The 16,494-nt window shown below is 36.5% G+C and overlaps 1 protein-coding gene across 8 annotated transcripts in view; it reads left to right on the forward strand.

Annotated features, from left to right (window-relative positions):
• Window positions 1–16,494, forward strand: part of NAV3 (neuron navigator 3) — an 829,170-nt gene that overhangs the window by 783,008 nt on the left and 29,668 nt on the right. For 7 of the 8 annotated variants that reach the window (XM_011284133.4, XM_019835257.3, XM_045062101.1 and 4 more), the window contains 6 exons: window positions 5,468–5,589; window positions 6,602–6,622; window positions 7,308–7,480; window positions 9,103–9,256; window positions 10,464–10,638; window positions 15,325–15,422. In XM_011284133.4, coding sequence (XP_011282435.2) covers window positions 5,468–5,589; window positions 6,602–6,622; window positions 7,308–7,480; window positions 9,103–9,256; window positions 10,464–10,638; window positions 15,325–15,422 — 743 coding nt within the window. The remainder of the gene's footprint in view (window positions 1–5,467; window positions 5,590–6,601; window positions 6,623–7,307; window positions 7,481–9,102; window positions 9,257–10,463; window positions 10,639–15,324; window positions 15,423–16,494) is intronic. The other variant, XM_019835258.3, reaches the window with a different exon arrangement.

Raw genomic sequence — 16,494 nt, forward strand, 5'->3', positions numbered from 1 at the left:
TCTACTTAAAATTTTCTGCCTTGTGTGCTCAGCATAAAAACGTTTTGAGACCTAAGAGAGTTAGCCTAAACATGCCTCCTTGACCCTTAAAATTAATGAGGTCCCCTTGTGGTATGTTTCTGCAGATAACTGTAGTTCCTCTATCAAAATTTGCATTGTACTTTGGTGCCCTAATTTATGTAAGGTCTGCCTTTTCTAATCAATGGTAGGGTGGTATGTTTTCTCAATCCAAGTGACTGTGGGGGTGCTGTACACATAAAAGGGGTTTATTTGAATTTTAATTTAAGAAAATACAATTTTTGGTGTGCCTGGGTGGCTTAGTCCATTAAGCATCCAACTTTGGCTCAGGTCATGATCTCACAGTTCATGGGCTCGAGCCCCGCGTCAGGCTCTGTGCTGACAGCTGAGAGCCTGGAGCCTGCTTTGGATTCTGTGTCTCCCTCTCTCTCTCTGCCCCTCCTTTGCTCATACTCTGTTTCTCTTTCTTTCTCAAAAATAAATAAATACTAAAAAAAAAATTTAATAATAAAATAAAAAAATGCAATTTTTTAAATACTAGAATTCAGGGGCGCCTGGGCGGCACAGTCGGTTAAGCGTCCGACTTCAGCCCGGTCACGATCTCGCGGTCCGTGAGTTCGAGCCCCGCGTCAGGCTCTGGGCTGATGGCTCAGAGCCTGGAGCCTGTTTCCGATTCTGTGTCTCCCTCTCTCTCTGCCCCTCCCCCGTTCATGCTCTGTCTCTGTGTCCCAAAAATAAATAAACGTTGAAAAAAAAATTAAAAAAAAATAAATAAATACTAGAATTCAAATTTTAGAAAAAAATTTATAAAGTGAGAGATACTTAAATTGAAGGACAAACTAGTCCTCTAGGGGCTACTTCTGTTTGGAATTTAGCAACTTGCCATGCGGGGGAGTTGATTTATATGCTACATGGAAAATTACTGCATATTTAAAGCTTATCTTAGAGCTATAATAAAGCAGCTTATGTTCTGAATCTTCATGTTGTAAATAGGTCCAGAGAAGGGATTGAAAAAGACTTAATCCTTTCTTTAACACAGTACAAGTCACTGAAGTAAAACTTTCTGGAAGGATTCCTTTTATCTTAGGCAACAAGTACCCTAATGTGTCTACTGGAATTGAAAAAAGGAATTCCTCTGCTCACTAATGTGGGAGGGGTACATAAAATGAGTAAAATGATAACAGTTAATATTCAAATTGGTCAAGAAAGATTAAAAAATATTTTTATAAGATTTAAAACTGACAAAAACAAATAATTATAAGTGTATATAGGATATTTATGTTTCAATAATATATATTCAGTGAACACAAACTGATTCTTACTATCTTGACCATTGGCATCACATACAGAAAATAAAGTCTGTTGGACTGTTTATGTATCTTTCCATGGGTCATTATGGTGATTGTATAAGCTATAAGCTATAAACTTATAGTCTGAAATCATATTGAGATTTGGTTTTCGAGAGCTTTACACATCTATGTCCTGTAAATTTGTAACATGTAGTCTTACAATATATATTTGGAGTGAGGCAACAGTTTTATAGACAGGTCAAACTGAGACAAAATCACGTAATTAATGTAACTTTCTATTTTCTATGTGTTCATCCCATTTATTAACAGAGCCTGATAAATAATAGCAGTCTATAATAGAATACATTTATTTATTCATGCACAAATGTTATCTGAGTAGCTGATATATACTAGTCGCTCTGTTAGATCTTGAAATACAAAGATAAAAAAACAAAGCCCCCTACTCTCAAGGACTCACAGTCCACTGCCACAAAAGGTTATAAATATATCTCTGTGTAAATTTAATGATACAGAGATACATAGATATAACCATATATGAAAGGTAAAATAATAGAAAATTTTACTTTTATTTTTCAAAATATACTTTTTTTAAGTCACTACCTCTGTATATAAACACAGAATAGTTTTTCCTTGAGATGTACCAATTTAACAAAACACGTAGTAAATTGCTATCAACAGTGAATACATTTTTAGGAATGTTAGGCAAACAGTTGTGCTGAATGAATAAGAATAATATTGGCCATAAGCACTTATTGATTGCCTACCATAAGCCATAGTGTGCACAAGGTCCTGGATATACAACGGTAAACAAAACAGATATAATCTTTGTCTCCATTAAACATTTACATTTGGGGCACCTGGATGGCTCCATCAGATGCGCGTCTGACTTCGGCTCAGGTCATGATCTCACGGTTTGTGAGTTTGAGCCCCACATCCGGCTCTCTGCTGTCAGAGCAGAGTCTGCTTTGGATCCTGTTTCCCTCTCTCTCTGCCCCTACCCCACTCTCTCGCGCACTCTGTCTCTCAAAAATAAACATTAAAAAAAATAAACCTTAAATCTTGTGGGAGAGCAGAAAATTAGCAATTGTTGTGATCATAGGTATAGCTGAATATGCATGGCAAAATAGTCATAAGTTAAAAAATGGACAAGAATTAGTGCTATAGAAAGCAAGGGTAGCAGGGAACCTACTGGAGGTGCATAGTCAGGAAAGGCCTTTCCCAGATAGCAACATTTAAGGGGAGATCCAAGGAACAATTATCAATGTATATGGCAAATATTGAAAGAGGAGTATTCCAGAAGAGTCTTGAGATAGAAAACAGACTATTGCCTTTATGGAGCTGATACAATGAGCAGAGGTAAAATAAGAGGAACCAGGTTAGAGAGACAATTACTGACCAGATTACTGAGGGACTTTTAGGCCATTTTTAAGAGTTGAAATATTTTCTTTCTTCTTAAAATGGTAATCTACTAAAAAGTCTGAAGTAAGGGAGTGATGATGACATTTTCCTTTTAAAGATTTCTCTAGCTACTGTTTACAGAATGGTTTGAACTTGGACAGCTCTTCTTGCTGTAAAGCAGAGAAGCGTTAGTAATAGCTTCAGCTGGGGCATCGGTGGTAAGAAGGGTGGGAAGTGGGAATGAATGGATGAACAAACACGTAACTGAAATACAGACTTTTAAAATAAGCTTCTCCGTTCGTTCATAAGGTTCACATCCATTTGGTCAGCCGTTCTTTTCCAAGCTCTATAGTGTCACATGTACTGAATCAAATACTTACAAACACTAGCAAGAAATTGTTAGAGATGAATGAAATAAATTCCTTTCATTCCATGATATTACTGAAATTTGCTTTTCAGTGTAATGAATTTGGTTCATAATAATTCAACAAGTATGTTTTATGCCCAGATTCTCTTTTTATTCTTTATTGGTGAGTGCATTCATAACTGAAGATAAATAATACCTACAAGGACTACTTTTGACCTATGATTATAAGAATTTACCTATCTTCTCGGGGCGCCTGGGTGGCGCAGTCGGTTAAGCGTCCGACTTCAGCCAGGTCACAATCTTGCGGTCCGTGAGTTCGAGCCCCGCGTCGGGCTCTGGGCTGATGGCTCAGAGCCTGGAGCCTGTTTCCAATTCTGTGTCTCCCTCTCTCTCTGCCCCTCCCCTGTTCATGCTCTGTCTCTCTCTGTCCCAAAAATAAATAAACGTTGAAAAAAAAATTTTAAAGAATTTACCTGTCTTCTCAAATTTTGAAGGTTAATCAAAGCCAAATACAATTTATTAATACTGGATATAATAAAAACTCTTGAGTACCTTAACATCCAGTACCATTGCTTTAGTTGTGAAAGTCAATGACTAGGAAAAAACCTAAAAAATAATGTATCTTGATCACAAAAGCTTATAGCCAAGCACAGCAGAAATGTAAGATACAAATAAGTACCAACATATTCTTCTTTTCTTTATTCATACAACTTCTAGTATTAGTTGATTAAAAGATACTATAAATGCCTTAAGTTGTGACATTGGTAATGTTTGGGGCATGTAAACACATCATTATTTTTTAAAGCACTTTTAAGAGGCCACCATCTACAGAGTCTGAAAAATAGTTTTATTTTTGGCTCCTATAAAATTTGTTAGCGTATTTAATACCTTAAGGGAAAAAGTTAAGGTATATGTTGATATATACGTATATGACTAAGGATGGAGATATGTATACATATATTACACACCCACACACATGTTCACTGATTATATGTTTTAAAAGGAACCAGTTATATAGTTCCATTGTCTTGGGGCATTGTACTGTTAAATACATCTGTCAACTGGAAAGCTTTGATTTTATACTATTGTTTCTATGGAAACTTTTTGAAAGCTATATAGTGATTTCTGACATAAGTTCTACTGAAATTTTTTGCTCGGCTAATCTGCGTTGATGCCAATTAAATATAATAATAGATTTGACCTTAAAGTAGACTGGGCCTTAAAAGTAATTTTATGAATTGGTAGTGTCTCTGCTAACACTTAATATTAGTTCACTGTAAGCAGTAAGTAAAATTACTTATTTAACTCTCAGTAAAATTTCAATTTCAACAACTGTAAATTAATCTTATAGGCTGATTTTATGGAGTAAGTGGATATCTTCAAAATGTGAATAAATGTCAAAAGTTTTTTTTTTTTTTTTCAAATCGTCTTGTGTGACTAGAGAAGCACTACATGCTTTGTAGAAGCACGGCAGGCCCTTATCGCGTGGCAGTTAGCACGACAGACATTACAATCTGTCCAGGTCTCGGCTTGGCTCTACTGTGTTTCAGCTCTGTAACTCTGGTCAAATGATTTTTAGTAATTAAACTCATTTCAACACTTTGCTTTAAGAATGAAATTAAATAATCCCAGGTCAGAGTCAACACAGAGTAAAAGCTAGGTTTGTTATTACCTGTAGTTATTATTACTGTCACCATTACTATTCCACGTCATGGGCAGGGATTATGATGTGTTGTCTTAAATATGTGCTCCATTTAGTGTATACATGTCATCTACCCAGATTCTCTCTTGAGCGTCTTCCCCCCACTGACTCTTTGACCTCGGTCAGGTTACTTCTTTGCACTTCAATTTCCTCATCTGTGAATTGAAGTGCTTAAATGACTTCCAAGGTTTGCTTTGGCTCTATCATGGTATGATTCTATGAAATGGAAAATTAATATACTTGGCTTCGGTAGCTGTATCCAAAGCACTAATATTAAAAAGACACAATTAATTCTCATGCAGTTATGAGTTTCCATTTACTCCATGGGAGTAATCATTTGGAATAAATCACTTGGAAGATCTGTTTGATCCAGGTATTCAGTGGAAATCAGTAGCATAGCATTTCATTTTTGGGTAAAAACACGGAACTCATTAAACCACCAATGCTACAGACTTATATGAGATGTTCAATGAATCTTAATGAAGATAACGCATTTAATTAAAGCAAATAAGGTTGTATTTTATTACACTTAAAAACCAAAGCTGCCCTGAAACGATTTGCACAAAGCCGTGTTGACTTTTATTAGCAGACTTCCTCTCAGGAAGCCTAATGGTCTTATTTGTTCCCAGTGAAAGTGTATGAGCTAATGTGATATTGTCTATCTGTTGCTAGATCTCCGTATCAGAAGACAACATTCCTCTGAAAGTGTTTCTAGTATCAATAGTGCCACAAGCCATTCCAGCATTGGTAGTGGTAATGATGCTGACTCCAAGAAAAAGAAAAAGAAAAACTGGGTAAGTAAGCCATGGTCATTTCATCTCATTCAGAAGCATATTATTGCACAATGAGTCAGGTTTTTGTTTTTGTTTTTGTTTTTGTTTTGTCCTTATGAGATTTAGAAATCTGTAGCGGTTTACAAAGACTGTCATTCAGGTAACTGGCCCCTTGAATGCCGGACTCGTCACCAAAATTAGGGTGGCATGGTGCTGAAGTCAGGACCAGGCTTGGGTTTGAATCCCCACTCTGTCACTTACTACTGGGACCGTAGGCAGGCTCCTTCACCCTTTGAGGGGGCCTACATTTTTCTCATCTGTAACAATAGGATCATCAACAGTGACTTTATAGAGTTGTTGTAAGGAAAAATAAGATAACGTCTGTTAGTAAATGACAGGGCAGGGATTTATCGTGGAGGCGAGAAAGAAGGAGAGATGGCGGGAGTGGTGGCGGTGGTGGTGGTGGTGGTGGTGGTGATGGTACTGATGGTGGGGCTGGGGGAAGAGGAGAAGAAATAGATTGTAAAAGTAGGGACAGAAGAAACCTTGACGGTCTTCGCACCTCTCACTTCCACAGGGCTTATAGTGTAAATAAAGCTTCGCCTCACGAGAAATGAACTACATGAGTGTCTGCTTTCTATCTTTTTTTTACCAAGAGAATATAGCAGACACAGAGAAATGCTTCAACAGAGCACTGCCTTACATTTGCTAGAGATTTAATTTATGATAGCACAAAGCATTTCCTAAAAAAACGGAGAAGATGCTATCACAGCAAAATGTTTAACAACCACGAAGTAAAGGGTTTCTTTGAATGCCATGAAACAAAGGTCGATTTTTGAAAGAAGTACAACTCTTGATGAAATCCAAAACGTTAAACCATCAGAGGATTTTACTGGAGTGCCTACCATAAATAATGAAAGAAATATATATATATTTTTGTTTAAAAAAATGTTTATACAGGTAATATTTTAAAATACTGATCAGCCTTCCTTCCCTTGATTTGTAATTCCACACTCTTTCATGTTTCTGCAAGGTGAACTCTAGAGGAAGTGAGGTGAATATAAACCGTGGACAATTTGGCATGCATCTATAAAAAATACCCTACCTTGGCATGAATGCTATTCATTTTGGCAGTAGGCTTTTTATACCTTTTAAAAACAGATTACCTTGTATGTCTTTTCTTTGTGTCTTTTCATTTTAATCTCAAATTTTCAAGAGAAGAGGTAAAACCACTTTCTGAATAGCGCTGTAGGGGATACCAATTCTGGTTTTGAATAGTACGGGAATTGAAAAATTTGAATAGAAAATCACAATTAATGAAGTGTTAGGTGAATTTGATTTCATTTTGCTTTTTAAGTTTATACTGTCAGCAGGACATGACTTGATTGTAGCGCTAAAGTGGCCATTTAAAACAAATTGCCTTGAAGAGAGAAGCATTGGGAGTGGAGATCCCTTCAAGGTACTTAGTTTTAAATGAGTGCTCTGACAGCCATGCCCTTGACCTTGCACTATTTGAAAAGCCTTCCGTGTTTGCGCTGCGCTGGATTAATATAAGAATAAGACAAACCACAAAACATGGTATCATTTTTTTCTAGAGATACCGTGCTGCAACTCTTAATCCTCTGCTTGTACATACTGACCCCAGGCAGTGGCTAGGATAGCATCTGCAAACTAACGCCCCAAAGCAAAATTTGCCAAGTGCAAATAGACAAGAAAGGTAATTTCTGTCCTCTTTGCAGCTGCGAAGCTCATTCAAACAAGCCTTTGGGAAGAAAAAGTCCACCAAGCCTCCTTCCTCACATTCGGACATTGAAGAGCTTACAGACTCATCCCTTCCAGCATCCCCTAAATTGCCCCATAATGCAGGTGACTGTGGGTCCGCGTCCATGAAGCCCTCACAATCCGCCTCAGCGTAAGTCACTCCGTCGGCAGGATGCTGAAGTATTTTTCAAAAGCAACTTCGGGCCAAGCCCATGTTTGTGTTCTAAATGCAGTCCGGTTGTACTTTCACAGCGGCAACACCATCTGTGCCGATCGTTTTCAGATCTTCCTTAGAACTATGGACAGCATTTGTTTCTCCTTTGCTTTTCACATATTAGAACTGGCATGTTTTTGAAGTTCATTCTCCACTTTTATGAGTCATTTATTCTCACTTCTTTTCACTTGCGTTTGTCCGTGTATCTGTCTCACTGTGCATTCAATGCAGGTCACCCCTTGTCTGGCCACCAAAGAAACGGCAAAATGGCCCTGTGATCTACAAGCATAGATCCCGGTAAAATGGCGTGTGATGCATGAAATTTGCAAAGACCCAGATTCTAACCTAAGCAGCGTCTGCTTTTGCTCTTTCTAAAACCACTCACATGCATTTCAATGATAAAAACCTCTGTCTTTCTCTTTTTGAAGTCAAAGCTGTTTTCCTAAAACCAAGCTGTAATCCATTTGTCTTTAATTCCACGAGATAATCTAGCATAGCATTTTTATTGTTGCTATTTGTTGTTACAAGAATGAATGAAACCTTTGGATGTAGAACATGTATTCGGATGTGGTGATTCCTTGTTTTAGATACTATTTGAATCAAATTTTCTTGACTGTGACTAGCAGAGAACTCTCACGTAGCACAGAGCCACTAGTAGGACCATTTAAGACATTTGTAGATCCTAGATAATTCCATCACGTGTATAGGAAGGAGGAACATAACACTATCATTTTGGTAAGCAACAAACAAAGCAAAAATGTAGTCCTCGCATTTTAAATGGAAGAGATACCAGTTAATATAAAACAAGTTCTTTCACCATATTTCCTGCAAAACTGCCCACAAGACAACAATAACAAAATAATAAGGAAATAATGTATATGACTTTTAGGTAGCCCTCGACTAGCCTGCTTGCATGGGTTGAAACCTGTGATTTAGCTTCATTAGTCCGATCTCCTAAATCAGCTGAGCCTACCAGGAGGGTTGTATAACCCTCCTCCATGAGTTAAATATCCAAAACTAATCTCTCTGATTTATTTTCTACAATATCTATATTGGATTTTCATGGTAACTTGAAGACATTGTTGTGGCAAATAATGTTATTCTTTGGCGGTTTACAAAAAAAAAAGAAAAATAAATGTTTTAAGAATATCATAACTTCTTTAAAAAAAGAATGTTTCATAAGCTGCAAATAGAGATTTAAGTCCCTTGAACAATGGTAGAATGAAATGGTGTCATACTATGACTCCACAGCCCCATGAATATGAGCAACAAGGGAATTTTGAAGATTACTTGGTATTCAGTAATAATGGATTGTTTTTAAAGTTCAGAAAATAGGAAGAAAGGATTAAAGGAAAAAGACAGCTACTGTTTTCAGTTTTGAACCTGTGAATGTGTTGCCGTTTGTAAAACTCTTTCTCCTTCTCTTTAGGTGTTGCTGGTAGCAAATAACTTCTGTAGCTGCTGAGATAATATTGCAGCTCAGCCTTAAAAGAAGCACTGCTTTTCCGAATCCTCCGGCTTTCCCCTACCGCTGATTTTGTGTTTGTTTCCTTCTTCAGGATCTGTGAATGCACCGAGGCTGAGGCAGAGATAATTCTGCAGCTGAAGAGCGAGCTCAGAGAAAAGGAATTAAAATTAACAGATATCCGACTGGAGGCCCTCAGCTCTGCTCATCACCTTGACCAGATCCGGGAAGCCATGAACCGGATGCAGGTCAGTGCTGAAACACCTTCAAGGAACAAAGAGGAGAGATTTAAAATATTGTTTATTTTCCACTCTTGGTTATTATAAAAACAAATCTCACCTTTAAACCCACTGTGGAAACACAGTCTGTTTATTCAGTCTTTGCACCTCATTTCTTAATACTGAATGGAGCATTTTGTCAAATCCAAGGCTGGAATGGAGTACAGACTGGCCAGTTGCACTCAAGGGCCATTCAAGATACGTGTACTAGTGATTGGATTCACTTGAGGGCCGAGTTTTTAAAGGAACTACTACAATCCTTGTGTCTACACTTTTCCACGATTTGCCTTTGTGTTGTTTTTTTTCCTTTCTTTTGACATCTGACTTTCAATTACTTTTACCTATTTTCTATTGGGAAAAAAACATAATGAGGAAACTACAGAAATTTAACACAAGCCTTCTAAATATGCAAAGTAACAGTGGTGTGGAAGGCCATCTGTAAAAGTAAAGCTTTTGTATTTTGGGGAAGCATCTGAAGGCTAATTTCAGAACCAGGCTGGGCTCAGACTAAGTTTTCATTTTATTATTGTAAACCGGTCATCACTCTGTACCACAGTTGACTGAAATAAGAAAAACTCACTGCTGAGCAGATTTATCTGCTACCATATGTATTCATCAAAAGGTTTTTGTTGTTTTTATGAGCTTAGTGCTCCATTTTGAAGGAACAACAACTTTTCAGATGTTGGCTGGAATTCTGCAGTAATGTTAAGTCACCTTATTGATACTGTTTCTGTTTTGCTCTGGTTGTCGACTCTACGTGAGTTCAGACTATTACAAATGACGTTATTTACCTGTGAGATCTAACAATGCATTTAAAATGAGAAATTTTGCAAACTCTTCAAATATATGACTCTTAATTCAAATGGGACCAAGTCCTAGAAGACCCCTCAAATATATGATACATTCAAAAAAATACTTATATAAATTCTAAGGGTTAGTGTGTCTGTATTCGTGAATACATGAATCTATGTATGTATGTAAGAAACAGAGATTAGGTTAATAATTTACCTTCTTTGGAAGAAAATCCTGTTTTAATAATCTATATTTGTTTACTTAACATATCACCACATGCTTTATTTAATAAACAAAATAATGACCTCTGATGAAAGAGTTGGTGCCATTTTCTCACACAAACTGGCCGGATTTTGTTTTCCTGTATTTTCCGTCTTCACAACAGAATGAAATTGAAATACTGAAGGCCGAAAATGACCGCCTGAAGGCAGAAACTGGTCACGCAGCTAAGCCTGCTCGTCCTCCGTCAGAGTCCTCAAGTAGTTCATCCTCCTCATCTTCACGCCAGTCACTAGGACTTTCTCTGAACAACCTGAATATCACAGAGTCTGTTACCTCAGGTAATTTTGTGCACACACCTGCCTGAATGAAATCATGCCTATGATTTCATGAGGGGAGAGGGGGCTGGCATTGGAGAATCGTGCCCAGCGCTGTTCTTAAACTCACTCTCCTAAACATGTTAGCACTCTGAATTCTCAGAAATAGTCTTATTCTTCTCCTAAAAATGTATTCTACCCTGTTATACTTTTAAAAGAATATGCTCTGTGAAAGAGTGACAGACGTAAGACATAATGGTTTCATATCATTTTAAAAAATTACTTGTGCTTGAGAAATACTTCCTTGGTGATTACAAACACAATAAAGAAATGATATTCTCAGTGGTGATCATTAGTATTTATGAATATAATGCTAATAATCCCACACAGTCGTACAGTATTTTAAGTGTACAAAGCCCATTTATGAGTGCATCGAGACCTGTTCCTAAATTTGACCAGATGATCGTGCATGACGTTACCTGGACAGAACATAATGCTAGTACATCACAGTTCTATTAAGTTTTCAACAAATGTAAAGAATTCACTGGATTCTGTTATTGTGTGCAGCGGTACTAATGATGGAACCAGGGTACAGTTTTACTTCATTGCAAATAGAATCATATGACATAATGTTGTCTCTGTATCTGATGAACTATCAGTTAGAAAGTATATAGCAGTGAATCATTTTATGTACGTAAGATTTAGTTTAGGAAAGAGTTACATGAAGATCTGTGGTAATTGCAAAGCATAGCCACCAGATGACGCTTGGAAACCAATGATATGCATGTTCCTGGGTAACTTTGGATTCCATTATACAACTATATAGTTCTTCCCGGCTTGCCTTAAATTACACTAAAATAGAGATGAAGAAGAGAAACAGAGATACAGCATGCTGATATTGATGAAAATTTGTAAGAAGTCATACCTCTTCTAAAAAGTCAGAATGTTAACAATTCTGTTACATCTGCTGTTCATAATGTAAAATGAAGAGCTTAAATATATAACTTGCTTTCTTCTTAGAAGAGGCAAGTGGCAACTAAAAGACAAGTAGGAACTCCCGGAAATTCAGGAAAACACCGTATATAACATTTGGCAGGTATTGGGGGAGGGAAATGAATTCTGAGACTAAGCAACAAGTAAAACCAATGTTAGTAGCCAAGAAGAAACAGAGAGAGGTCATAATTAAACGAACTTAAAAATCATTCAGCAGAATCAAACTATGGGACTATGGTCGTAACTTGAATGTGTAAATTGTCTGTAAGGTGTCATCATCCACACTCTTCAAAAGATGCCAACAAAGAAAAAAAAAAACTTTAAATGTATAGATTCTGGTGGCCCTGAGCAAAATCCTATATGTTGTCCGTGATGAGCCTAACAGAGAAGTGAAAGTAGGGTCCACAGCCAAAGGCAGTCAGTGTCTGTGTCCTCGCTGGACTCCTTAAGGAAAGACGAGCAAGGGCTGGTACCTTACACGATGGCTTAATGGCAGGATTTCACTGCTTGTTATGTGATATTGTTTTATCTCATGGAAATACAGTAAAGTTTAAAGGAGGCACAGTTAGTACTAAAGATAGTTTAGAAACAGAAGCCATGTAAAAGTGAAACTAAAAATTCATGTCTAGGAAAAACTAAAACTCAGAAAGATAAATATAAAATATAATAAATCAAATTTATAATCTCTGTATTCATCAGCCTGAAAATACTGATGTCCGTGAATCAGAATTTGGGGCAAATGTTTTGAGGGGGTTTCAAAGATGTACTTTTTAAGTATACATTTTATCTTTAGTTCTATATTATTTTATTTCTTTAATCATTTTTCATTAGTGATAATTGTATCTGAATTAAAAAAAAAACATTAAATCACATGACTAGGATACTGTTTTCATTGTCCTCACTCTTGTTTAGTGGATTCAGAATTGGAAATCAAAAATGCCTTTATGCTGTGGCTTTTTAACAAAAAAAAAAAAAATTTCTAGGCTTCATGATTAATTTTTTTTTAAAAAGGAGAGAAGTAGGCAGGAGAGTGGATAATTGACAAACTTTCATTTCCTGAAATATAACTACACATTCCATACATCTAGTAAAGACATAAATTTGAAAAGACTTCATTTTTTTTTGTCATAACTTCATTGGATTGTAACCAAAATGGCAGATCTTTTTATTCTTCCTTAAAATATTGACAGAGAACCATAACTTATTTTCCATTAAGGAAACCCCACAGAGAACCCTTACCTCAAATTTGCTGGTTTTCATCTTTTTCTTGGAGTTGTTTCTTCAGGTGATCATCCTATCGATATGGTGAGGACAGGAGGGGACACGGAGTGAGTCAGGATGTACTCCTCCCACTGTGCGGAGAAGGGATTACAGTAAACACCTGCACAAAGTGAATAGTGGTTACAACAGCTGGCGGTATTAAACACTGGGGAGAAAGTGTTGTAAAAGCATTATCTCTTATGGTCTCAGTAACCCTATGAAGTAAGGGCTGTTTGAGCCCCATTTTACAGATGAGGAAACCAACACTTAGGAAAGAAACTATAATGACTTGTTCGAGATCATGCAACTAGTAAGATGTAGAGTTAATATTTGAACCCAGGTCTGGATGAATCCAGCATCTGATCTTTTAACTCCCATACTCTTTTCCTTTAAGTAGCCGTATGAGAAGCCAAGGACAGTCATTCATTCATTTACTGGTAGACATGTACGTCACTGCCTTCAGGAAGAATTTCACAGTTCTGGCAGTTTTTAAGAATGAGCATAAAGTGAAATGAGAAACATGCTCCAAGACAAACTTGGGCAGAGAAGTAGATCAGAAATCAGATTAAATACCTTGATGTGGAGTACTAGGCCACTCATGATCTGGCCCTTAGCTACCTCCACATCATTCCATACTAGTCCCCCCAACCCCTTGATCTCCACCCTCCTACCACCGAATCCCTTGAACACACATAGCTCTTTCATCAAGGGTTTTGCATTTGTTCTTGTTTTCTGGACCTCTTTTCCTTGGTCTTTACTTGCATAGCACTTCTCAGCCACCTGGTCTTATCTCCAAATAGCACCTCCCCATGGAAGCCTTCTAGGATGCCCTATCTGTGTAGAGCATCCTCCCTTCAGTTACTCTATTTCACTGCCTCATGCCTTTATTTCTGGCACTTAACACATGCCAAAAGAGCAAGAAATTCATTTTCCTTCTCACCTTTTCACCTGAATGGGTATTCCTTCCCAATACCCAGCACAGTTCCTGGTATCTTTTAGGCTTAAGAAGTATTTTTGAATATTTATGAACATTTAGAACTAATTGAGCAAAGTACTAAAGAGATAGATAATTTGGTCATGGGATACCAGAAATTTACATGCATGCAGCCAACATAAGCCACTCTAAACTTCTAAGAAAAAGAGCAAGAAAATTAAATGACACTTAAAAAAGGGTTTTATTTTTGACTGAGATAAGCAAAAAAGTAAGAGATTGTGAGGATGTTGATCTGGCAAAAGAATTGAATTTCCAGTAGGGAGATTGTCTTTCATATTTTAAAAATTTTTGGCAAAAATATCCATTTTCCTCAAAATCTGTGGATTTTTTTATTGTTATGATCTTAAGGCATTTTTTTACTCTTTCCTTTGTGAAATGACATATTCTTAATTATTAAGATAATAGAACCATTCTATTTTCAAAAACTATTTGATTAAATTATTGTTTCTCTGCGAGTACATTCACAGTCCTTCTCTCTATAAATTTAGTCACAGTAATTGACTCCCCTTGTCACCAGGCTCATGTGCTCTTTAGCACGTAACTGAGTTCCTTTTTGCACAAAGCACTATCTTCATATTAAACATGGCTCTATAATAACATTATCCTCAAAGCCATATTAAATGTGGCTCTATAGTAACATATATGTGGGATAGTTGACATTAATAATTATCCAAATTGGATGTTAATCTCATATGGTATAGTTTGAAAATTAATCTTCAATTATATTTAAAGGCTGGTGCTTGCAGGTTAGCTAGCTTTTCAGGCTTCTGTAAGTCTTAGCTGATTACTAGAAATACTGTTTTGGTTTTAAAACCATAAGCATAAAGGGTACAGGAGAGTGATAATTAATATACTTCTATAGGGAAGTATAGTGCTGTGGTTGAAATTCAGTAACAGTACCTAATAATTATAGATATAAGGTAAGCAGTAATATAGCTGGATATATGCCAAATGCTTGGCAATAATTTTAGTTGACACCCAATCTCAGCACCTTAGCTTTCATAAATTACATGGGTATTGAGCTTGGATATTTTAGGTTGGATGGAGAAACCAAATGGCTTTTCAGTGTGTCACAGTTGCAATGATGGTAACTGAATATTACCCAGGTATTACTCAGACGTGTGTGCAATAGGAAAAGAAACCCTTCGTTTCCCCATCTGAGGGCAATGGCCCAGCATGTGAGTGAAGATCTTTGGAAGCAGAAATAAATTCTTAGACTGAACCTTCAGCCCAACCACAGTAATTCATCTTCTTGAAAGCTGAGATTTTTCAAACCAGTTAGGCTAGAATGGGAAGCAAAAAGGCCATATATTCCTACTGAAAGATATAAAACTATGAGGGAGAAAACAATGATAGTAAACAATTCCAAGCTAATATGACTCTATTGTGTGTGTGTGTGTGTGTGTGTGTGTGTGTGTGCGTGCGCGCGCACGTGTTTACTTACTTCTTTGAAAATTTGGTAGATATTTTGCTCGACGATGCTGGTGATACAACTGGACACAAAGATGGCCGCAGTGTGAAAATTATAGTCTCCATAAGCAAGGGCTACGGCCGAGCAAAGGTATGTTTTTAATCTTAAATTCTAAATATTCCTAAAGGATGAACATGACCATGAATCAAATGTATCTTATATTGGATATTTGTCCTGGTAAATATGCTATCAGCAGTGTGTATCTTGTCATTCACTTAATATGTCAAAAAAGCATGAAAGTTAGGGACTCAAAAGAAATTACATCATTATATAGGTAGAAATATGTCTCAATATCTCATGTTCATTCACTGATGACAATAGTGATTGTCAACCACTCTCATTTCTATAGCTTCAGAAAAGAATCATTATTTTCTTTGACATAAACATCTTGTCTAACATTCTTTTGGTGTCATCTGTAAAATACAGGGGATATTTATGATGTATAGTAACATGTTACCAGGGTTGTCAATATAGTTTTTGTACAAAGAAGGCACTATATGCTAGATGAATATTCTAGATACTGGAAAGATGTATTTACTGAACTTAGTATGAAAATTCTATTGATGCTACCTATGTGTCATTTATAAGCAAAGTCTTAGAAGATAAGGCAAATATTTTAATTTTTCTGGAATCAATTATTGCTATCAAATTGACAATGTCCTTGTGACTCAAGTCTTTTTTGAAAACTATAAATATTATTTCAAGTTGAGTTTGTAGTCGAATGGCCAAGAATACAAATCTGCAAGTATCTGAATTTGTTCCCATTAAACAGAAAAACAGAAAAGTCCTTTGGAATTTTAAAATAGTTGAAATATTGAAGTTTAAAAAGTAAGATAGCACTTGTGAATTTTTACACTGAGAAAATATTCGAAGAATTCCAATGCCATAAACTTTCTTCTTGAGCTGTAGATTTTTGCTTGATTTTCCCAAGTGGGTCTTCATGTGAAAGATTCTAATAGTCTCAGTGAAGCTTAAGCTATCTCTAATTTGAAAGCAGCTACTTACAAAGCATTGTATGAACACGTTTGTTTTGACTGGGTTATAATACTACTAGAAAGCACGTTTTCTATTTTAACATAATTCTAAAAGGCAATGTTTTTGAACATTGAAAGGAATTGTTTTAGTCTTCTTGGGCTGCCATAACAAAATACCATAGACTGGC

Source organism: Felis catus, chromosome B4, assembly GCF_018350175.1.
Source record: "Felis catus isolate Fca126 chromosome B4, F.catus_Fca126_mat1.0, whole genome shotgun sequence".
Taxonomy (NCBI): domain Eukaryota; kingdom Metazoa; phylum Chordata; class Mammalia; order Carnivora; family Felidae; genus Felis; species Felis catus.